Below are 24,253 nucleotides of genomic sequence, written 5' to 3' on the forward strand. Positions count from 1 at the left end.
CTGGTTTGAAAACCCCTGAGCTAGATCGTTCTCTGTTTTCGCTCAAGGAGACGAATAGCTGACCAGTGCCCGACTGACTGACTGACTGACCCGGTCACTATAACCCTGCTCTCGGAGGACAGGCGAACAGAGGCCGGGGACCGAGCTGCTGCAGCCGCTTCTTCAGCACAGTGAGGTCAGGCGGCCAGGGCGGTGTGTTTCCTGTCCGCCTTCATTTAAAGCTGAGTGGCAGTCGGTTGTTTTTTTCCAATTTATTCAAGGGCCCTCAATTACACGGAGCGAAGGCAGCAATTATGAACAGGATATAGCGGCATCGTACAGACGTAATTAGCCTCCTTTGAAGGGAAAATCTTAATAAATTAATAACAAAACAAATCCCCGGCAATGTCCCTGACTGAATAAATAACTATAGTTTAAATGCCCCAACTGTCTTCAAATGGAAGCCCATTCGGCAACCAGAAGAAATTCATTTCACACAGCTCACCTGTAAGGGACATACTGACCAATTACCGTCGGTGTGCAGATGTAAAATGAATACAGACGGTGTGCTTAGGCAACTGACTGCAATTCATTTTTTGTATTTTGAGTCCTCATTTTCATTTGAAATAACCGAACTACAGCCGCTGTATTGTGTTGGATGTTCTGTATGTGTTTGTTTATGATGGTGCAGGACCCCCTTGTAAACTCGACCTTTGTGTAAATCCCTTGATATAATAACAATGTGGTTTTATAACAGGGCTGTGCTGTAACTGTTCCCTCCTGCAGCTGTTGCCCAGGCTTATGAAATGTGTTTAGTTATGGCTGGTTCCGGTTTTATAAGGAAGGGGGAAATGTAAAACGCTGTGAGCTGTCAGGTTTAATCCAATAACCCGGGTATGATTGTTCTGTTCTGACTGTGAATTACCTGCAGTTCCTCCGCCGTGTTTGAGTGCAGGATTGTGCAACAGTTTGTCAGCTGTTCAATGGCAGTTAATTTATTTAGGATGTTGACGTTGTGTTGAAGCCCAGGAGGCCAGTTTCTGAGTCAGTGTTTATCCCTGGAGTGGATTCTGGATAGCTTCATCTGACCCATCTAGTAAACCCGCTTATTCTACCACTACAGCGATGGCCGGTATTGGTTTCCTTCACACACTGCTACCTAGCTTTGCAATGAGGTCACAGGACAAACCCTTGGGTGAAACCCTGAAATGTTGTGTATTGTGTGCTGCATTCATGGTGGTAGAGAACGTGTCTGTGTCTTTCAGCTCATCCGTGCAGGATGCCCTTCAGTTTCTGCTCTTCCCATTCCTGCTCTTCTCCGTGGTGTGCCGTTTCTAAACATATCTCCCCAAGTTTTTCCTGACAAAACCTCTTAGGGTTGACCTACATTTGTGATGCAAGCCCAGCAGCTGGCTCTCCTGGAAGTGTTCACTGCGGTCTCTTATTTTACAGGCTGCCAGTGCACCAGTGGGAACTGGATTACTGCGCTCAGACTTGAGTGTCTGACGCCTCCAGCCTCTGAACAGTGGAGGTAATTTTCTTACAACACAGCAGGGAAATACAGCAGCTATCCCAAACACCCCCCCACCCCCACCTAAGAAAGAATAAATGAAAGAAAATAAAAACAAGGAAACTCTCATTTAACTCAGCTCTTTATTAGAATCTCAATTCGACATCTTACTTCTTTCTACTGCCAGCATCAGAAACCATGGAAATTAATTCAGAGCTCTCAGACTGCTGCTGGGCTTCTGCAGTGGTGTTGATATTCTGGACGAGGCCCCTGAAATCAGCACAGCAATCAGCACTGCAATTAGCAATCAGCCCCAGGGCCGCACTGATGATGGGCAATCAGAGCTGGCTGCCCGGGTCACACAGCCCGGCTGTCAGCGAGAGACAGCTGCCCCGCCTTTGCCAGCAGTGATTCAGAGGGGCACTAACCCACACTGCAGTCACACTAAAGCAGAGGGGCCACTAACCCACACTGCTTTTAGACCACATACTTGATGGAAGAGAAAGATCCAATAAAAGCATTTATTAAAAGTTAAACTGTTGCAGATACATTTTATTAATCTGTTATAGAGGCTTTTAAATGGGTCTGCTAGGATGGATATATACACGTGTATACACACACATACTGAACCATTGTGGACCCATTCTTGGCCCTTTCCTACTGCACTGAGTGTATTTAACACAAACTCAGTTGAAACAGTCCCTGCCATTAGTGTCTTCACCAACAGCAGCGAGACAATACACAGCGTTCAGCAGGGCCACGCACCAGGACGCAGTTATGATTAAGTGCAGGGATAGTATTGGCATTTCAAAGGCTAATCCTACATTACTGCAGAAGCCTCTACAAGATCAAAAGATCATACAGGTCCTCGGCACCGCGGAGCCACAGAATGTAAACTTTTTTTTTTTTAATGCACAAAGGCTTTTTAAGGTTTACAGAAGGGCAGTCTATTATTAGTTCAGTTGTTCTCTCCCTCAGAGATGTAAACATTACTAAAATCACAGGGGGCTATTCAGAATGTTTTAAACTAAACCAATGCAGAGGAGAGTGACTCTCCTGACTATAATGAAGACCACTTTTGCTTAAAACCCATAACTGGGAGGTACTGTGAGGCTCGGGACAGGGCTCTGCAGCTGCAGTGCTGGAGCTGGGCTCCTGCAGCATTTATAACTTCAATTAGCAATCTGATCAAGACTCAGAATGAACAGGTAATCCAACTTATTTTCCTCATAACTACTTCAAATAAGTAATAAAACCCTGACAGGGAATAGAAACCAGCCACCTGTGAGGACCCCAGTTGCCCAGCCCTGCCCTGCACTACACTGACCCATGAGGGGCTGCCCAGGCACCAGCGCATCAGTGCTGGTCTGCTCTCAGTTCACCGGTGAAATATATTCAATCTCACACTGCCGCTCAGGGCAATCGAAGGAGGAAGAGCATCATCGAGCAGCAGCACTGACCACAGCGGAGGCGGACGCACACTCTGACCCATCACTGCTCTGGGAAATTAATCTGCATTTCCGAGTCTAGAGAAACACACACAGGCAACCGGACATTTGTGTGAACGTGTTTATTGGGTGTGCGGGACAGTTAGGCCATGAACTCGTAGGGGATGGGCTCCAGCAGCTGGGGCTCGTTGTTCTTGGTGCTGACAAAGTGAGCCTCACGGGGAGCAGCCGGCTGTGGGGAGAGAAGACAGTGGTGAGAACCGGTACAGCAGACAAACTGAGCCAAGAACACGGCACGGCACACAGCCGGCCTGGTACTCCATTTCTCACTCGGGGCTGTATGACTGCTCCCTCGATAAACAAGACACAGCGTGGGGGACCAGGGGCAGCTGCGGCCGGGCCCTCAGTGCCGGTGAAGTGAGCTCACCTGGGCTTCAGAGAAGCTATCGCAAGAGTAACTCATCACTGGGCACCAGTCATAGTGTGGGGGGGTTATGCACTGCAGCTCCGGTCTCCATTGCCCAAACTAGTTTCCTACCCGCTTTGCTCCCCTGACCTCGTTCTGAACACACAGGGGACTCCACACTGGGATGGGGGGGTGGGGGCGGGGGCGGGGGGGCAGGGTCAGGGCTTACCTGGCGTTTAAGCTCCACCCAGGTGCCACTCTCCTTGGCCTCGATCTTCTTCTTCTCATTCTCCTTCACTCGCTGCAGGAAGCTGTCCCTGCTCTTTGAGTGCTTCACGTGCTCAATGCGCACGTTGATTCTCTTGGCCAGGATCTTGCCCCTGGAACAGGAGGAGAGAAACGGTGGATTCACTGCACATTGAAACTTAAAACAAAAAACACAAACATTTTAGCCTGAAAGAGATGTCTCCTTTGACAGGATCCAAGCTAAATACAAGATGCATTCGCCTGGGTTTTTAAAAGGATTCCAATATCACCCCCTCGAATGACCGCCCAGGACAACGGATCTGTCCAAACGGCAAAGTGAAAAAGGGGTTTGGCTTGAGGTGAGCACAGGGGCACTGCTGCACAACTGCACACATGCACTAGGCATCACAATGCTAAATGCGGTTGTCCCTTTCGGTATAAAACACTTATTTCAAGCTAAGACTGCAGACAGCACTGCAGTAAAGATCAGTACATACATAACCACACCGGCCGAGTAACACTGCCAGAGTTGGGGCAGCTGCAGCACTTCCTGTGTACCAACTGTCGACAGTTCTGAATCTCTGAACGCCCACAAGAGATCGCCATGCCTGAGTCAGGGCCGTGCTGCTCCGGTGAATATTACATCACCGGAAATGGCAGAAGTGGCCTTTATTAATTAAGTGTCACTTAAGTGTTCCGTCTAGTTTAAAAGCACTGCACACAGCAGTTGGAGGATACTTACTTGACCTGCTTGTTGACAATGATGCCCACAGCATGCTGGGTCACATTGTAAATCCTGCCAGTCTTGCCATGGTAGCACTTGTGGGGCATTCCCTTCTGGACTGTCCCTGTTCCCTGGAAGATAAACTCATCTTACTGGAAGCAAGCATTAGCTTCCCCACATTCAGTGCTTACTCCAAGCTGGGCTTTAAGTCAGCAATTGTGTTTTTCCCACCCCTCTCTTTTCTTCCCTGTATCTCAAATGCAAAAGCTCTCAGAACCGGTGAAATGATTTGCTCATTTTGTCTAAAAGGCAATCGTAGGAGACTATCATCATCGAGCTTCTGTGTGTATCGGATGAGGCACCTGCTCGGTCCGCGAATCACTACATACCTTGATGTCAACGATATCTCCTTTCTTGTAGATACGCATGTAAGTGGACAGAGGGACGGGACCTGCAGCACAAAGCAAAAATGATTAACCTCAGCCTCGATCAAAGACAGCACCACTTTAAAGACTTACACCGATTAGAAGATGCAGAAAGAGCACTAGGAGGCTCAGCAGGCTATGGAAACAGCGTTCAAGCTGCTCATAGTCAGTTCAGTCTACACATTGGGGTACTCACCATGTTTACGGAAGGGCCTGGCGAACATATACCTCGTCCCCCTCCTCTTGCCTCTGGTGTTCGTCATGTTGGCTGTTTAACTGAAATAAGGAAACAAAATCACACCTGTTAACACTTAAAAGGAACACCACGGCAATGACACCATGGAGACGGAGAGGAAACGCAGATGTTGACCGATTTAATAAGATCAACTTCTTCGTGGTCGACGTACTGTACACGTCACTGTGGAAGAGCGGAAACCGGCGATTCGGATAACTATTCCAGAACATGAAATTCGGATTCACTGCGCATGACACGGTCCGGGTGGATTCTACTGCACAGGCAGAAAATCAACACATGATAACTAACTACTGAAGACCTTCATTTCTGTCAGGGCGATCCGAGTCATATTACAACCACACCCCAGTTAGAAATTGTATATACCTACACACATCACGGCAATGTACTATTATGACCTAAAAAGTAGTAGTTTATAAATAAAACATTAATCTGCGTCCACCTAAAATCTTACCACTTCCAAACAAGAACATAAATCAGTGATTTCACTACGTGTGCCATTCGCGTTGTGTGTGGCTTAGAGAAGTTTGATAACTAACAGAACTTGGAAGTGAAAAATTACATCCAAACCACTAAAAAAAAGTGTATTTGTAACTCACTGACAGAGTTACAAAGGGATCTGCAAAGACAAATTAGATTAATATAATCATAAACACTCAGGCCGTTTTCTTCCAAGGCCCACATGGCGAGCCATGCAGACAGGCTGGCGGGGCATCAGTGCTCAATAACAGGCACATTACTAACTTTCGGCCGCGGTTGGAAAGACAGACCAACGCAATGTGTGCTTAAACTGTGCCTGCATTAAATCTAACGAAATCCACTCAATTGTGCAGGTATTAGCGATGATAATTTTAAACAAATCGGGAGCTCTTCCTACCCCTGCTTCTTCGCAAGATGGCGGGTCCGGCGGAAAGAGAGAGTGCAGGACCCCTCGCTCCGCCTTACACATTGTAATTCAGGTGGTCCTCACTGCCGCCTGACTAGAAAATACACATACTTCTCAATCGCCGTGATTCACTCTCCTGCGCTGAATAATAATAATAATATCTGGCTGCGTGTTGATATGCTACATTGCTTGAAAAGCTTTCAAATTTATGTTTTAATTTGTATTATTGAAGGACCCACTACAGCTGTCACATGACTAGCTATCTCGCCTCTCATTGGCCGGGCGTTGACAGCGGAGTGTGGCGCATGACAGAAATACGTCACTGGGGAACTTGTGGTCAATTGGAAACACTTTAAAAACAGCGTCATAAAAAGCAACATTGAGCCCTGCGTGATTACCATTGCACAAACTTTTAACATTTAAGGATACCTTTAATTATACCCTGGATATATAATTATTATTCCTATTAGGCCTGTAATGAAAATTAAAAGTTATAAAGTATTTAGTTGTGTTATGTGGCCACACTGCTCAGTGTGAGGGGATGCGGCGGCGGCTCTAGGACCCGCCAGCGCCGGACGGGCGCCCCTGCCTGCAGTCGGGCTCCGCTCGCTCGGCCTCCCTGCGCACTGTGATTGGGCAGAAGATGGCGCTGGGCGGATGGAAATCCTAATGACAGTTTCCAAAATCGCCTCCATTTGTACCATGGTAAGCTACGATTATATATTTTTTAAGCAAATCTTAGACGGCTGGATTCCCTCTTCCCCCGGCAGCACCGCCGGAGCCCTGTGGGCGACTGGGGCAGCTGGAGAACCGGGACACCTGGAAGCCTGGCTTCCCGTCTCTCCCTCTCCCTCTCTCGGCGTCACTCTCACGTCGCCCTCTGGATCCTTTAGGCCTAATGGTGTTGATGCGGTGAACCCAGGAGCAGCGTGTGTAAAGCCAGCGTCGGTGTCACCTTTACTCGCTGCTCTGGACTTCAAGGCATTTCGCCATGTCTCGATATGCTATAACATTATTACCAGATTTAAAACCTATTGACACCTCTGCTTCCCTGAAGTAATCAAGTAATAAATAAAAAATAAAAAAACAAGAAAAAACATGCAACAGCATTTTTATGATTTGTATTATTGATAATATTATTCATAATAATGCCGTACAGGTGCAATTCGTTCTCATTCTAGTCCCATATTTTCATGCACTTGCTGGCTGTTATTGACGGCAGTCCAGGCTTGTCGGGGCCGGAGTTTGTCCAGGAGTAACTCCGGTCAGTTGCGGTAGCAGAGGCAAGGCAGAGGTTTGTACTCTGGTACCGAATATGAAAGTAAAGTAATAAACGAATGGACGTCTGCATCACAAGGAGACGCTTAGCAGAGCAGGCTAGTGTTGGTGCGACATGATTTGTTGCTGTATCTCTTTACAGACAAGGGCACTGTCGAGGGCTCTGGGAATTATTTGTAAAAAAATGTGGTGTAACGAGTTAGAAACTTATATGTAAAACCTGGTCTCTCCCTCTTACCTGTTGCGCAGCATCAGTTATGCACACTTGCAGATGTAGCGCTGTGTCACCAGAGGGATGGCAATATCCCCTGAGAGCGCTAACACAGTGACTGTGTTGAGTGTGTACTGTGCTGCAGATGTGGATTAGGCCTGCAGCCCTGGTCTGGAAGAGCTCCTGGGTTTTAGCTCTAACCCAGTCTCTAGCTGCACCACTGACCCAGTCTCCTGAGTCAAAACCAACATGCTCTTTAGTCAGTCGCTGAAGGGGTGTTTGACCTGACTGGATTGAGTCTCTTTAGGACCAGGACTGGAGACTAGAGCCCTAGCTCTGGTCCCTCTTTTGGGGTTCCCACCCAAGGCAGCCACCAGTCACACTTTGGTTGGTGCCACCTCACTTTTCATCTCTGTCCTTGCACTGGGAGTGAAACAGCACTGACACATCATCTAGCACCCGACTGGTGCTCCTCTAAGGGAGCCTGCAGCTGGGGGTAAACTCTGGCAAGGTTCAGACCATAGAGTCCATTATTAATAGGTCTGGGGGGTGTCTGTGTGTGGTGCTGTTCTCGTGTGAACAGCAGAGCAGTGACCCTGTGCTGTGTGTGTCTGTGCTGTGTTTCAGGGCGCCAATGCCTCTGCTTTGGAAAAAGAGATTGGCCCAGAGCAGTTTCCTGTCAACGAGCACTACTTCGGCCTAGTCAACGTGAGTACTGCCCTGGTTGTGTATACGGTGCTTTGTTTACAAAGTGTTTGGCTAAGCATGCATGTGAGCAGCTTCAGTGCATCTTGAGATGCTCTCTCGGAGCCAGAACAACCCAGAAGGTAAACAGAAGAGGCTGCTTGTTTAATGTCAGAGCGCCGAGTCATGGAGCGAGCAGTGATTTTGCTCCCAGTCCTCCTGTTGCCATAGACCGGTGAAGAAGGCAGTGTGGAGTATTCCCTAAATATTTGTATGTGACTTCACCTCCCTGAAGAGTGTGCCTTGGTGTGTTTTTATTATAAGAATCTGTATACATATTTATCTGTAATAGTGTCCCTATGAAATCTATTTTAATCATTTTCATCTCAAGTGCAGATTTCTTTTATTGCTAATTGTGCACTTGTTCAGTTTTAAAATACTTTAAAGACTTTAAAGTCTTGTCGTTTTCACTGTTGTTTGTCCACCCATATAAGCATGCACAATACACTGATCATTCAAACTGTGAAACCGCAAAGTAAGAGAAGGTCAAACGAATGTCAATGAACAGGATCGTCTTCGTGTCGCAGCAGTGCGGTCGGTGCACAGTCTCATGCCCGTGTGTGCTGTCTCTCTCCCTGCTCTGGTGCCATGCTGCAGTTTGGCAATACGTGCTACTGCAACTCAGTCCTGCAGGCGTTGTATTTCTGCCGGCCGTTCCGGGAGAAGGTGCTGGCGTATAAGAGCCAGCCACGGCGCAAGGAGAGCCTGCTGACCTGCCTGGCCGACCTGTTCCACAGCATCGCCACACAGAAGAAAAAGGTGGGCGTCATCCCCCCGAAGAAGTTCATCACCCGGCTGCGCAAGGAGAATGGTGAGCTGGCGGATGTGTGTTTTTTTTGCTGCAGTGAAACAAATCTGCAGTTTAAATTATTCATTTATATTCTATATATTTTTATACTTTTATATTGGTGATTCTGATCAAAGAGATGGTAAAAAACAAGACAGTTTTCCTGCCTCTCATGTTGTAGCGAGCATGGCAAGAGGGAAAGAAGATAATGAGAGTTAATAAATAAATCATAAACATAATAACAACAATTATAATGGCAGGTAGTGTCCCCGTAGTCAGTTAGTGCCGGTGGCTGAGCTGCGCCTCTCCTGTGTGCGTCTCTGCAGAGCTGTTCGACAACTACATGCAGCAGGATGCCCACGAGTTCCTCAACTACCTGCTGAACACCATCGCCGACCTGCTGCAGGACGAGCGGAAGCAGGAGAAGCAGAACGGCAGGCTGCCCAACGGCACCCTGGACTCCCAGAACAACAACAGCCCACCACAGCCCACCTGGGTGCACGAGATCTTCCAGGGCACGCTGACCAATGAGACACGCTGCCTCACCTGCGAGACTGTGAGTGACCCCGCCCCTGCCCCCAACCACACCCCTGGCCCTGCACACAACAGCCAGCTGCAGGAAACACACAACCGTCTTTTCATTTACAACACAAAACAAAAACTGCGCAGTTACAGATTGTACGGACAGAACACTAAAATAAACTCACTATAACCATAAAAGTCTGTATAACCATAACAAAAAAAACATCTATATCCGTGGTGTTGTGAATAAGCCAGTGTAAAATGCGCGTCATCCTCATCCAGTCTCCACCGAGAGACGCACGGCAGCTGTGGCTTCCCTGCAGCAACACAGGGGACTTCCAGCCCGCAGCAGAGGAGCGCTGCACTGTCGCAGGGGGCTGTTTGTGTGTGAGGTCCCTGGCCTGCATGGCTGAAGTGCCCACAGCTGCGACTGTGTGGCTGAAGGACAGAGACCGTAGTGCAGGACCGGGAGTCTGGCAGCCGTCGTTCTTGGGCAGTGAAAGAGCTCCCTCTCACTGTTGTGTAACCAGCAGCCTCCTGCCAGCGGCTTTGTACGGGCTGCTCAGCAACAATGGGCCGCTCTGTAAGCAGCATCGATACAGTAGGACATATTTACCGGGAAAAACACACACTCACCCACACACATACAGACTGGCACAGACGTACGCGCACACACTCAACAATAAAGGACATTGCCAAGGTGCTTTTTATGTGTTCAGGCACTGATTCATTTTGTACACAGCGTCCTGAGTGTGTTGATTTTCAGAAAAACACACTCGCACACAAAGTTAAATCTAGACACGCAGTAATGTAAACAGTGTGCTGGGGCGGCCCGGTCTCCCTCTCCCCAGCTGACTCTCTTCTCCTCTGTACAGATCAGCAGTAAAGACGAAGACTTCTTAGACCTGTCGGTGGATGTGGAGCAAAACACCTCCATCACTCACTGCCTCAGGTGAGAGAGCAGGGGTCAGGGGTCAGGGCAGTGGAGATCCCCTAGTGAGAGCTGACCTCAGTGAAGCTGCACAGTAGTTTGCAGGTGCTTGTGTCGTGTTGTGTTGTGCTGTATCTCTGCTATTGTGCTCAGTCCCCACACTGGAGAGAGCAGAGCAGGCCGTGTGTGCGCTGTTTCCTGTTGTGTTTCCTAATTGCCAGTAAATCCAGCGTGACTTCACTGCGAGGATGAAGTCCCCCGGTGATTCATGCTTCTCAACCAGAGACGTAGCAGTCTGTGATCATGTGGATTTATGCCCGTGTTTATAGCTGCTCCCTGTGTTATTTAAAATATGCGTGCAGTGATTTATCCCGGTGAAGTGCTGCAGGTAAGCGTTACCAGTGAAAGTTAAATGTCAGGGTGGAAGCCAGGGTTCCGACAACCGGGAAACAAATGACATCTTGCGGAGAGTGAACCGCGGAGTCTGCACTGCAGGAGTGAGGGAGTGAGCTGCTGTCGAAATTCCAACATTCTCATCCTCTCTTCCTCTCTTCCCGCTCTCTCATCTCTCTGCAGGGGCTTCAGTAACACAGAGACGCTGTGCAGTGAGTATAAATACTACTGTGAGGAGTGTCGCAGCAAACAGGAGGCCCACAAAAGGCAAGTATTTCTGCTTGTGTCACATTAACACACTCAAGCTCACTGACACACACACAAAGTCAAATAAAAAAAGTCAAAACATCTCGAAAAGGGAATTCATCTGGCTAAAACAGCATCCACGTAAACATTATAAATACACTAAAACATGCCAAAACCAGACATTCAAACATACAACATAACAGAAACTCCTCATTAAGAATGAATGATCCTAAAGTACATTTCCACATATAAAGTGCATTATACATATATGCAAAACAATATAGATAGCGGAGCAATAGACTTAAATGTTCTTTGTAGAACCTAATTGCCTCAGAAATAAAAGTGGGAGCATGCGTTTACTCACACACGTACACAGTGAACGGACACTCAGAGACACGTGCTCCCCACACCACCTTCAGCTGTGACCCGGCCCTCTTCAGGCAGTCAGCCCTCTCTGCTGTGACACTGACCGCTCCCGCTTTATTTATAGCGCTGCTTGCCTTGGCGGCTGGGGAGTCTTGGTCCTCATGGTGTTGCTTTAATGAGGTGATAAGCCCTGACGCACCCTAGAGTAGCACCCTAGAGTGGATGTGACCCTCACAGAACACCAATAATACATGAGAGAGACATGTGCGTTGATCGTTAGGGAGCTATAGTACTGTTAGTGATTATTTGTATGTGTGTGTGTGTGTGTGTGTGTGTGCGCGCACTGCAGAATGAAGGTGAAGAAGCTGCCCATGATCCTGGCACTACACCTGAAGCGCTTTAAGTACATGGACCAGCTGCACCGCTACACCAAGCTGTCGTACCGTGTTGTGTTCCCGCTGGAGCTGCGGCTCTTCAACACCTCCGGCGATGCCACCAACCCCGAGCGGCTGTACGACCTGGTGGCCGTGGTGGTGCACTGCGGGAGGTATGTCTCCACAACACCCCCCCAGGGCCCTGCCCTTGACACACACACACACACACACACAACACACCCACCCACCATCTGAGGTTGCAAAGTATAGGACCCTGTGTCTGTAGTGATTGCAAAGTCTGACCTGTGTCTAACTCTGTGTGTCTGTGTGTGTGTGTGTGTGTGTGTTCTCCTCCAGCGGCCCTAACCGAGGTCATTACATTGCCATAGTGAAGAGCCATGACTTCTGGCTGCTGTTTGATGATGACATCGTGGAGGTGAGTGACGAGGCCTGACAACTACCTGTCACTTGTCATTCCTCTGGGATTGTTTTACCTCATTTCAAAGTGTATATATGCACAAACTTAAATATATAATTATCTCTTTCTGTATTTGAACATGTAAACTTTAACAATGACTCTGCTCCAGGCTGAAGTCTGGAAACTATTTTCAAAGAGCTGCAAGAGCCCCCTGCTCACCAGTCGGCTTCTTTCTCGCTCCCCTTCCCTCATCCTCTCTCTCTCTCCTGTCCTCGGCCTCCTGCAGAAGATCGACGCTCAGGCCATCGAGGAGTTCTACGGGCTGACCTCCGAGATCTCCAAGAACTCCGAGTCGGGGTACATCCTGTTCTACCAGTCCCGAGACTGAGCGGGGCGCCACCCAGACCATTCTGGCTGCGCGGCTGCATGGGTGCCCTGTGCAGAGCCTGGTGCTGCCGGGCTGGGTGCCGGTGCCCTGGTGGGGTCGCAGCGCAGGGCGCCACACGGGAGACAAACACTCTGCCACACCGGACAGTGGGTTAAATTGCTCAGGTATCAGGTGTCACAGTCACTGACTGACAAAGCTCCTGACTGTGCATTGGATAAACACACACTTATATATACAATCATACACACACACACACACACACACACACACACACACGTATACATATAGTCTCTCACACGCACACAAAGGGGTTCCTTTCCTTTCAGACATGATTCTGAAATTCCAGACACCACCTCTTCTCAGTTTTTTCTTAGTTTGTTGAAAGTCTTTCAGAGAAGCTGGTTTGGGTTTTTTTTGGTGCAGGGTTTGGGGTGGGTGGGGGCGTGAGAGAGCTGATAGAAGGCAGAGAGAGGGATGGGATTTTTTTTTTTAAATTTTATTATTACGACTGATTTTGTTGTTGGGTTTTGTTTGTTATGGGCGTTTTGCCCTTTGTGAGTCGGGCGCTGTTGTAAAGATCGCTCCGTTGGTATGATTCCTGGAGCCCGGGTGTCCAGAGCCGCACCCAGGAGAAGTGCGGCCTCCTGTAAGGGTCTGCCGTGTGGCTGATTGGCTGCCTGATTAATGTCACTTATAGCTGCTCTTGCTTTGACAATTTTGGACACGGCGGTCTCCAACTGGCTCCACTTTTTATTGTGTATTTGATTGCGTTTTAGTTTTAATCCTGACATCTCCCTCTCCCTCTCTCTGTCCGTCCGGCTCTCTACGGCACAGAGAGCTCAGGGAGCGGTGTCTAAATGCGTGTGACCGATGAATGAATGTATGGGGCACTGTGACTAGCCAGGGTGGGGGACGCATGGAGAGAGAGCGTGTCTGTGCTGTCCTGAAGACGAGTGGACTTGCACGCGTGCTGCTAGTGGGGGGCGGGGGGCGGGTAGGGCGACTCCGATGGGTTCACTATGGCTGAGTGTTGGGTTGGTGTTGCCTTGGTCCTCAGGATGTATAATTCTTATTATTATTGTTCTGTAAGGGTTATATTGGTCTCTTCTGCTGTGTCGTTTCTTTTGTTCTTTTGTTGGGGTTTCTTCGCTAGGGAGCCTCGGGGGAGAGCCTCTGGCTGTGAGTCGTGGGGTGTGGGGGTGGGCAGCGCTGATACTGGGTCACTGTGTGTGCGTGCCAGTGTGACAGTGAGTGTGACGTCTGTGTCCTGTATAGGATGTGGGAGTTCAGTGCTGCAGCTTGGGGGGAGAGGGAGGTCAAAGTGATCAGAAGGAGCAGGTTTACCCTGGTTTGACTGGTGGTTTTACCCTAGTGCTACAGTGGCTTCCTGTGGCTTCACCCTGCCTTCCCCATGCTTCACGACAGCTGAGGGAATACACTGGTGTACTGAGATCAGAGTGTTGAAGGCGTGTTGACTATAGGGGACTGTGGCTTTCTCCTGGTAGTGCGTAGTGAAGCGTGGTGAAGCCATGTCCAACCCACAGGAGACCACTGTAAAACTATTGCACATGCGTGGCTAATCCATGTCAAACAGACGGCTCTCACACAGTGCCAACATTCCGGGCTCCCCTCGCTCCTCAGCTATGGGTGCTTTTCAGTGTCATTCCTATGTACAGTTCCCGGGTGCTGAGATAGGCACCCCTAGAGGCCGGGAGGCTGCACTGCACACACACACTAATACTAATTTCCCCTCCTTGACCTACAAGACACACAGTCAGCTTAGAGACTGACTGAGAGGTGCCGTTGAGACAGCAGCCACTATTTGCTCAATGGGTCCGGTCCGAATCCTCCAGGTTTCATGATGAGCAGCAGAACCATACAGAACCGACTCCAGGGATGCTTCTGCTGTAAGAGTTTGCACAAGGGCCTGTAGCTTGTTACAAGACTGGACTGGATCACAGGGCTGAGCAGGACGGGCCTGGTTTGGCTCCCTGTCGAGTGCTCTGCAGTCCAGTCCGTGGCAGTGAGATGGCACCACCGCCTTCCTGATCACTGAGCTGGCACTGTAAATATCGAGGGGTCTGATCTGCAGTGAACTGGTCTGAGGAAACCGGTGGGCTGGGTATCCTGGCTGCAGGTGATCTGCGTTTTTATTTATGATGATCTTCAGTACAAATGACAAATGAACAGACAGAGCGCCGTGGAAAGTTGCACCCGGGCAGGTGTGGATCACTGTACTTTTTCCGTTACTTTTTAACAATTGTAATCCTAGTCATTGTGGTTTTATTTTTGTGTTGCCAAAAAGCACTGGAGAGTCAACACTGCTCATTACCCCTGTCTGCGGAGAAGGTGAGCGAATGGGCGGGGTGGGGGGTGCTGATTGGCGGTCGGGGGTTCTGGGTGTTCAGTAGCGTAATGTAATTTACCAGGAGTTGGAATTCTTGACCGCTGACCCCGCCTCCCTTGTGCACGGCCTCTCCTGATTGGTTTCTCAGCCTGAGCGGGCCGCTTTATTGGCTGTCAGTGGCGAGCCTGATTTCAGATTACAGCTCGGTGTGTCTTCTGCCTCTGTACCTCCAGGGGGTGTGTGTGTGTGTCTCTGATTTTGTACATTCGAGTCTAGTATTTCTACAGGACATGATGTATGTTATTTCTTAACATACCAGATGTATAAATCTTAAAATTATAAATATTAATGAAGAAAATGAAGAAAAAAGATAATTAATAATAATGTAATCTAAATGATATGATGTTGCACTTTTGATACAGATTTCTAGGTGTTGGTGGCGGATTTTAGGGTTTGCTTGAGACAGCCTGTTGTGAAATGATCATTTTCTGTTCTAAAGAAAAAAAACAATAAAATAAATACATAAATGAATACAAATACAGGCAAGCTGTGTGTGTGTGTATTTTTATATTGTGTGTGTATTTGTATATTGGGTGTGAGTGTCTGGGTGTTTATTATCGGTCATCAAGCTTTTCACTTCTCGAACTCTGGCAAGAAACTGACTTCTTTTGTAAGCAATCGGGGCTGTGTTGTGATTTTTATTTTGAATTCCTGGGCGAAGGCAATTCAAAATTGCACGCTTGAATGCAAACACAGAAGAAACAACTCCAAAAACAACCCTGTAAAGAATGCATTGTGTCCCTGTGAGAACCTCGGTCAACACCAGCCAGCTGGAGCGGAAGGGCAGAGAGTCGAGGGGAAGAGGAAGGACGGGGGCAGTGAGCAGGCGGCGGGCACACAGCTCTGCCCATGCACTGACACAACATCTCACTGCCCACAGTCTGAGAGCAGCCCGTGCTGTGACGGATCGCTGAACAGCGGGTCCCCACATGAAGCTGTTTGTGTGTCTGAGCCGGGTTTGACCCATGTGTCCAGTGCTTCACTCAGCAGCCACGCTCTCCTGTGCCAGAGCTCTCCCCCCCGGGCTGGGCTCAGGGGCTGTTAGCACAATCACACCCGCAGACGAACGATGCGAGGGAAATTCCGCTTGTATGAGTGTTTCGCAGAGGGATTCACAAGAGCAGATAGAAACGTCACACATTTCTTGTTCTTGTATACAATGGCCTAAAGGGGAGAATGTTTAGGGAAACTTTCTCCCAGATTCTGCGATCTCCAGCAGTTTTGTACATGCCCAAAAACAGACACCACTTCCTTATGAACTGAATTTCCAAGACATTTCTCACACGGGTCGGACACGGTCCCTGCCACGGGGGCGGGGGTGCAAAATGATTTAGGTATGAATACAAACTGATCGGACACATTTATCTGTCCCTGTGCCACTGTGGCCGCTCAGCAGTGGTGTTATGAGTCGGGGCGGGGGTCGTGAAGTCTTCATTTGCAACGTCTGCTATTCAGCACGGGAGTGTGCAGCTGCCTCCGAAGCTCCTGGGCGCACTTTGGGAGGGTGAGAGGGTGGCAGCAGGGGTGAGCAGCTCACAGCAGGCCGTGTGTCTGAGCGAATGCCAGTGTCTCAGGCCGGGTGGGGGGCTCATGCCTCAGGGCTTCTTCTTCAGGGATCTGTTTAGCTATGGCTGCCAAGAGCAATAGAGTCTTCCAGTGAGACACGCAGGGCTGCGCTGGGCTCCCGGCCGAGAGACAGTCACGCAGCTGCCAGAGACAGTGGAGGTAAACAGGGCCTCAGCAGGAGAGAGCCTTCACAAGCAGCTGCTGAACATCTGGAGGAAGTGGGTGTCTGTCATCCCAGCTCTGCTTAGAGAGGGTCTTACTGTATATGGTGATCAGTGCAATTAAAACAATGTATCCCAGCATGCAGTTTTCAGTGACCTTAAATTGATAGTCTTGCCCATCATAAAATGTTTTTTTTAATTACTATATTGATTATTTCCAACTTAGTTCCACTAAGCTCCATGTTTCAACTGGGCACACACTGGGGACCATTGACCCTCTGTGCTCCTCGTGTGTATATATCAGTGCTCCTGTACGTGCTGCAGGCCACAAGGCATGCTGGCCACTGCCAACTGACTGCCAGGGTTGCCGAACGCTGGGAACAAATGCTGGGGTATATTCCACTGGGCCGAGAAGAGCCAACATGTGAAGTGTGGGACCTGCAGAGTTGTGGCTGGGGGGCCCGGAACATGGCAGGCACGTGCTAAGTGCTCATACGCATCTCCACACACTTGTTACACAGATGCACATGCAGGTGGCTCTGCACATGTGTGTGAGGGGAACGGAGGCTGTGTAATGGAGGGTCTGGAGAATATGGGTTGGGGGGGAGAACCATGGTGAGAAACTCAGAGACCTGCAGAGTGCTGTGTTAGTGTTACACCATGCTGTGTGAGCTGTAGTGCTGTGTTACTCATAAGGTGACATCTTGTTTCTGTCTGTGCAATGTCACAGCATCTATTGTCATTGTTTCTCTCTGGCATCTAAAGCCCTCCTCTCCTCCTTACCCACGCACGCACACAGCTGACGACATTCCGCAAGTTCCGGCATGGCGCCGGAGATTCTGAGTCAAGGCTGCTGATGAATGGCTGTCTTGCCTCACCCCACAGGTCCTGCTCCATTTTATATGAGAGCGTGCGTAAGGCCATTCCAGTCCGCTGCCTGTAACCACCATCAATGGAGGGGGGACCCAGACAGCCAGCTCACAAAGGAGACAGACCCTTGAGCGCAGTGCAGCGGAACAATAGCGTTTTTTTTCCTCGTCCGCCACCTCTGAGCTCTGAGAGATGCAGCTGCAGTGTGTCGACACAGGTACCGCCCGCTATCACCAAGGACGATACCCCCCCAGGCCCAGGAGCCCTGGGCCAGGAAGAAGTCGGAGCTCACAGGAAGTTCAGGAGGTTTTCAGTGGGTTGTTCCAGGGGGAATCACACCTTCATTCATGAGTGACTCCTGGACGTTATTGTAAAGCGCCACCCTGAGAGCTGAGCAGGACACCAGCACCGTAGGGCCCTGTGTTTGCATGACTTGCATGATTTTGAATCTGTTGTTTCCGTCGTGTTAATCGCAGGGCTCTAGTGATGAGGTGAGGGGTGGAGCGTATGGGGGTACAAACACCTTCACATATCCCAGGACAGCAGGAGGGCCCAGCACATTTATACTCTGCCGGGACATCGAGGGCTTCAGACATATGCAGATTGCCAGGACACTCTGAACCCTGACAGCAAAGGGTTTTGGTACTACTTTCTGGATGAGCACATAATCCCTTCCAGTTATACGATCAAGGTGCCGGTTATGCCAAAGACAGCTGCACCTCAATGGGCTGGAGAAGCCGGTTTATGACCACTCCAGCTGAAACAGAATAATTACTAGTCTACTGCTGCCACCTAGAGTCACAGCACTGACCTTTAGAGTTCAAATGTAAGTGTTGTTCACTGCAGTAACACCCACTCGAATGTGCATCACTGTCCCAGACATACCTCCGCACAGCCCCCCCAGAGGGCAGCAAACCCACAGTCCGACGACAAAAACCCAGTCTGACGTGGTTTTGGACGGCTCTGCCATGTGTAGAGGGGATGATGTCACTGTAGCCGTATGCACACTGAGCTCTGTAACAAGCAGACACGCAGGGGAGATTAAGTCAGTGTTTGTAAGAGCTGTGGAGACTGATGGGAAAGGCAAGCTGGCTGGTGAGAGGATTAGAACAGCACTGCTGGGTTTTACCCGTGGTAGACCCTTCAGTTAACTTTAGAGACAGTGGCGAGAGGAAGCAGGACTTATTACAGAGACACACATCTGATAGAAAAGCAACCTGCGTGGTACTTGAGCGAGTTAACTAACGCACACACTCACTGAGACACACATGCAAGCTCACAGTGATGCCGAGGGGTGTGCCAGCCCAGTCTGGTTCCCACTGTCTGCGTGCAGTGAACACAGCCCAGGCCTGAAGGTCAGGGGACCCGCTCCTGTAGGATGGCGCTGACAGGACGTCTCCTCTATTGTTCCCTTCAGCTTATCAGTTTCCCAATTGGTGTTTCCAAGTAGCTTGTTCGAATTGACAAATGAGCCCTCCCACTGACCCTGACCCGGGGGGGGGGGTGCAGTGACAGGCCTCACACTGAGGGCTCTCTCTCCCCTGACCTGACGGCCGAGAGCAAATACAACACGATTAGCCAGCATCCCCCTGACAGGCATGTGCAAATATGCCAGCGCCTGAGAAATTGAGTCTCTGCGAGTCTCATAGTGCTGTTAGTATCAAGAGTATGACTGCGGGGGGAGAGGCCCACAGAAGGATTCAAAAGAATTGAAATGAATACACCTGTATGTATTTATTTTCTTTCTTTAATTTCTTTCTGTTTAGTCGTTTGTCTGACGCCTTAATCCCAGGTGGACAAGACTTTAACGAGAATCAAAGCACAGAACTGTCGCTGATGGAAACCGTGTCCATGAGGCGACACTGCGGGGGTCACCAGCAGGATGAAGACCCGCTGTGTGTAAAGCAACACACCACACGGCCAGGACCCCGCTCAGAACAGCGCACCATCGTTTCTATGGTCGAGTGGTGAGTTTTACCATCAGAGCCAGGCTTTAACTGGGAGAAGCAGCAGCACAACAGGGCCTGCGCTGGATGAGGGACTCGAAAGAGGCTCCACAGGTCCAGTGAGTGAAGACCATTATTCATCATGTCCTCCTAGTGTCGGACCCCTGTAACTGCCCCGCTGCACACAGGATGCCCACTACCACAGTCCTGTTAATCATTAGATGCCCAGAGCGAAGGGGCGAGATAGCAATCCGGTGGGGGGCAAAGGGACCTTGGTCTATGTTTGGCCTGCCTCTCGGGGGGTGACGCACACTGATTAACTGCTGTGCTGTGCTGGGCTGGGCGGCTACAGAAGCCAGACTGCCTCTGTTGACCTCCTGGGAAACTCGGGGGGGGGGGGGGACGACTTGCCCCAGGCCCGTCCTGTGTGACTCTTGCTAGTGGAGAGAGAACACAACGTGACTCAGCTGAGGACACAGGCTTTCTCCCAGTGACGGTGGACTGAGCTGGGCTGAGCAACAGGAGACATCACTGATCCAACTGCGCCCCCTGCTGTGCACTGTGAGAATATGATTTGTCTATTGAGAGCTCGTCACCACTAGAGTAGTAACACATACAACCGTTTTTATTTATTTATTCTTTAAAAAACGGCAATTATATTTGTATAAATAAAAACCCTGTTGAGGATTATTTATGTATTCAATCTGATGACGTGTAAATAATACAACAGTGTGTTTCTTGTACTAGACTTGTAATAATCTTGTTCTTTGTTATGGTATCTCAAAACTTACAAACAAGTGCGGTCATGTGACAGTAGTCATGTGCAGCGGTGTGTATATAAGCAGGCTATTGCAGCAAGGGACATTTATTATTCCGCTGTGCGATTAGAAAATTGAATCACAACCATCCACAAGACGCACAAATAAGTGTAAATATAATTTAAATTGCACATGTACGCAGACCGTTATATTGCAGAGCCATAAATCGAGGCTCTGTAGTTATAGGTGTCTATCTTGTTTTAAGTGTCAAATAAACAACTATAAAGACTCCCGATGAGGCAGTGAGCCTTGGCTTACAGATCAGAGAGTCACAGTGAATGGGATTCACACAATCACACAAATTAATGAGTGCAGAAACTTACAAACTAACAAACGCATCTCGCAAATCTATTCTCTGTGTTCCTAAACCCTAGAAATAAATGCTTATATTGTGTTTTGTATGTGCTGGCATAGAAGGCTTGATGTGGTTAGGACTCAATGTCGACTCATGTTTCCAGTCCCACCATTTGCATTTACAGAGGTGGTGAGGAGCAGCAAGCCGCCACTAGAGGACAACGGCGTTATCCTTCTGTAGATGAATGGTACTCCGTCACATTTGCTACTTCGCTGACATTCACCATTTAAAACCAAAAACCATAAACTCAATCTCTTGGCTTATACATGGTCTGATTAAAGCGTCTGAGGCACAAACAGCCGCTTCAGCACCGCGGACAGCGACTCGGCCCGGGGCCAGACCCATCACACGGGCAGGCGCTTCTGAGTCGTACGGGACGCCCAGAAAGTGTTTTATTTATTTTGGCAAAAGCCAGACTCAACAGGTCCATCCCTAAACACTTCCACATTGAACACTGTCTAACATTTCACTTTACACCTTTGTCAAGTGCCATAAAACTAGAGGTTAATTACAATGAATACAATTGGAGCATGGGACACAAGCTTTTTTCATCGCTGCTTCCAAACCATACATCTGTGAGCTGAGTAAGAGAAGTATTCCTTCAAATGAACTGATCACACACTGGAAATAGTTTAGACTAACAAAACTAACATATTTTATTTAACATACTAATATTAGCCGATTGGGGAAAAGAAAACAAGTGTCGTACAGCACACGTCACAAAATCGATTACATTTGACTTATAATACAATATACAATTTGCACTAGTGAAGATTTGAAGAAACGTCTAAACAGAGAACATATCGAATACATTTGGCAGGAACAAGATTAATAGCACAACAATGCACATGATTGCAGGGCCAGGTTGTCAAGTTTCGGTGCTAGTTTACATCCTGAGGTGACATTTTTTTTAATGCAATACACCCATCTATTCATTTTCAATAAACCTCTCACCCTGCGCAGGTCACGGTGTATTTATTTAGTGTCGAGATCTCCCGGGTGTGTGGAGATGCCCTCGAGGCTGCACACCTGACACACAGTTACCATGGAGACAAACTCCTCGACCTGTCCTTCCATGAGGAAAATACACCCCCCACCCCCACCCACCCCCGCCGAGTAAACAAGTAAAAGCCTCCATTCACACAAAGCAAAGTAGAGAAACCCCGGCTGTAACTGAAGGCCGAGCTTCTGCCAATCACTAGCAGTGCATTAGGCTGCTGTGTCCAGCTCAGGCAGCAATGTGATATGCATGAAATAATGAATGAATGAACACATCAGGTTGCTCCTGGGTAGACAGCGTTCACCCCCTTAACCTGAATGGTTCTATAGGCACAGTATGTTCCCGTGAGGAGATCGGACAACGTGCTTGTAACCTACTTATGTGGTTGCCTAGAAACTAGACACAGCTAGAGCAGGGTAAGATGTGCCAGCGCAGCAGCTGACAATTGACTTTACATCTGACAGATCATACAATGGTACAGTTGTAGATCCTGCCTCTACAGCCTAGTTCCTGCAGTGTCATGTGTCCGTGTTTCCTGAGGTGAGAGGTGTGCAGTGGGGATGCAGACAGGGGCGCCATTGCACTCCTGGCTCGAGGAATCACCAAGAAAAACATACATATGGGGAACGGGCAGGCACAGCTGAATGTAGAAATTATATTAACTATACTGGCCACAAGTATATAATTGCCATAAAGTATCTGAAGATACATGGTCTGCATGTGCGAGAACACTATCTTTCAATTTCGAAAACGTGTAATAGAGCAGCTGATTCTCTGGAGCTGTTCAGCACTAATAAGAGCGTCTGCTTTTAAATACATAAATAAACAAATAAATACATACATACATAATAGGTACTTGTGATTCATTTGTTTGTTGTGGTCTATTTGAACCTGCCCACTCACGCTGCTCACTGAGGTGATTTGGCCTTCTGTTTTCAGCCATCAGTTGCGTAGCTTCACCCAGCAGTAGTGTCCGTCAGCACCAGAAACTCCCCCCCCCTCGGCAAGTACCGCTGGGGTCCTCTCCTCGGCTGCTGACAGTCACGTGACAGAGAGCGAGGTCACAGGCCACCTCACCGCATCACTCTGTTGATGCTCTGACAGCTCTTGGGCTGCTGTGCTGTAAAGATCATCCCAGAGAAATTAAGAAAAGCCCTGGTCCTGTATCTGCAATAATAATAATAATATAGTATTTATCAGGTGTCTTGATCCTGGGTGACTTTAACAAAAAAACGGATATACGTTCTACAACGTCACAAGAGTGACACCTATAGAAGATGAATGTACACATGTGAGATGAGATGAGAGCGCTGTATATGTGTGATCTGAACGGGTTTCTGAAGGAGGCATTAGAGGTGGCGAGACAAACGCTGCGTGGATAGGATTTCTCCCTCCTCTGCCAGCTGGGGCCCTGGAAGTGTTGTGCACCGTATTATAACTGCTGTCTCTGTTTAATCCCCATTCACTGAACACAATCGCGCAAGAACCTGCACGGCTCTCTCGTTCAGCGGGCAGGGAGACGGCACACGGGTGGGCCCACAAAGAGAGCTGCAGGTGGGAGCTGTAGCACCTTTGTTAATGCATGGGCTTTATTCACTGCACGCTGCGCGCGGTGAATAAAGCCCATGCATTAACAAAGAAAGCCCAGATCATTACGGATTTATTTTAAATTAATGTAATTATGTATGTATGTATTTATTTATGTATTCAATAGCTTTTTTGGGGGGGATCTTTTCAATTAACATCATTTGAATTAGTTTCCATGTGAATAGCCCGTACGGCCCAGGCCACAGCCCATTCAGAGGAGAGGACCCTTGAAGACTGCCGGCTCCCAGAGAGACAGCCAGCGCTCCTCAGTGTGAGGGGAGAGGGTGTTGTGTAACCAGGCAGAGCGCAGGTGCGCCGATCAAGGCACGGGGAAGGGACGCTCTGTCTCTCTGCGTGTCTCTCTCTCAGCCATCCTCTTATGTAACCATGTGTAAGTCTTCAGGGGGACGCGTACTCTAAATAAAGATGGACGGATTGATTGTAGGGCAGTTATATGTGAACAGTTGGTCTCTAACTCCCAGACCCTTCAGCATCACAGCTGAGCAGAAAGAAGCTGAAATTATAGGCTGCTCACTGTCCAGCTGTTCACTCTACATCAATCCAAAAACTCCAGACTGTTCCAGTACATATCCACCCCCTCCCCCCATCCACTCAGCCCTGCAAGTCCCAGCAATCCCTGTGAACGGGTATCTCATTAAAAGTGCCGGGGTTTGGGTGCGTGCGTTCCCTTGTCCTTTCTCGTCGCTTCTCCTGTCTTCTGCAGGTGTCAGGAACACTCTGTGCTGGTTGGCTGGCTTCAGCAAAAGCCACCAAAATAACCTGGGAGAGATATATTTAGCCATGCTATTGTGACTCGCTCTCCGGCTCCCGAGATAACGACGGTCTGCTCCTGGGGAAGAGGCTGGCAATCGATACGTTATTTAGTGTCTGTGAGGCTTGTCCTGCGCCACAGAGCATGCATCAGGCTGGGAATCGATCTTCGTCCATTTCAGGAAGAGGACGCTGTGCAAACTTGTCTTTTGCCCTTCCCCCTGAATAAAGACCCCC

At 48.9% G+C, this 24,253-nt stretch overlaps 2 protein-coding genes and 1 non-coding gene across 3 annotated transcripts; 1 reads left to right on the forward strand and 2 right to left on the reverse strand.

Annotated features, from left to right (window-relative positions):
* Nucleotides 1–3,044: 3,044 nt before the first annotated feature.
* On the reverse strand, nt 3,045–5,983 carry rpl21 (ribosomal protein L21). Its single transcript, XM_066698985.1, has 6 exons — nt 5,869–5,983; nt 4,935–5,014; nt 4,703–4,764; nt 4,332–4,444; nt 3,573–3,723; nt 3,045–3,169 (listed from the first exon to the last, which is right to left on the reverse strand). Exons 2-6 carry the CDS (start codon nt 4,999–5,001, stop codon nt 3,080–3,082), a joined length of 483 nt encoding a protein of 160 aa, XP_066555082.1. The 5' UTR covers nt 5,002–5,014; nt 5,869–5,983; the 3' UTR covers nt 3,045–3,079.
* On the reverse strand, nt 4,579–4,652 carry LOC136747401 (small nucleolar RNA SNORD102). The gene has a single exon (XR_010816501.1). It is a non-coding gene; the product is annotated as a small nucleolar RNA SNORD102 (small nucleolar RNA).
* Nucleotides 5,984–6,208: 225 nt separating the features above from the next.
* usp12a (ubiquitin specific peptidase 12a) lies at nt 6,209–15,423 on the forward strand. The gene is made up of 9 exons (XM_066698986.1): nt 6,209–6,582; nt 7,994–8,074; nt 8,708–8,921; nt 9,224–9,453; nt 10,295–10,371; nt 10,927–11,010; nt 11,705–11,902; nt 12,087–12,165; nt 12,434–15,423. The coding sequence occupies exons 1-9, from the start codon at nt 6,535–6,537 to the stop codon at nt 12,533–12,535; spliced, it is 1,113 nt and encodes a 370-aa protein (XP_066555083.1). The 5' UTR covers nt 6,209–6,534; the 3' UTR covers nt 12,536–15,423.
* Nucleotides 15,424–24,253: the final 8,830 nt, after the last annotated feature.

Source organism: Amia ocellicauda, chromosome 3, assembly GCF_036373705.1.
Source record: "Amia ocellicauda isolate fAmiCal2 chromosome 3, fAmiCal2.hap1, whole genome shotgun sequence".
In the NCBI taxonomy this organism is placed as follows: Eukaryota; Metazoa; Chordata; class Actinopteri; order Amiiformes; family Amiidae; genus Amia; species Amia ocellicauda.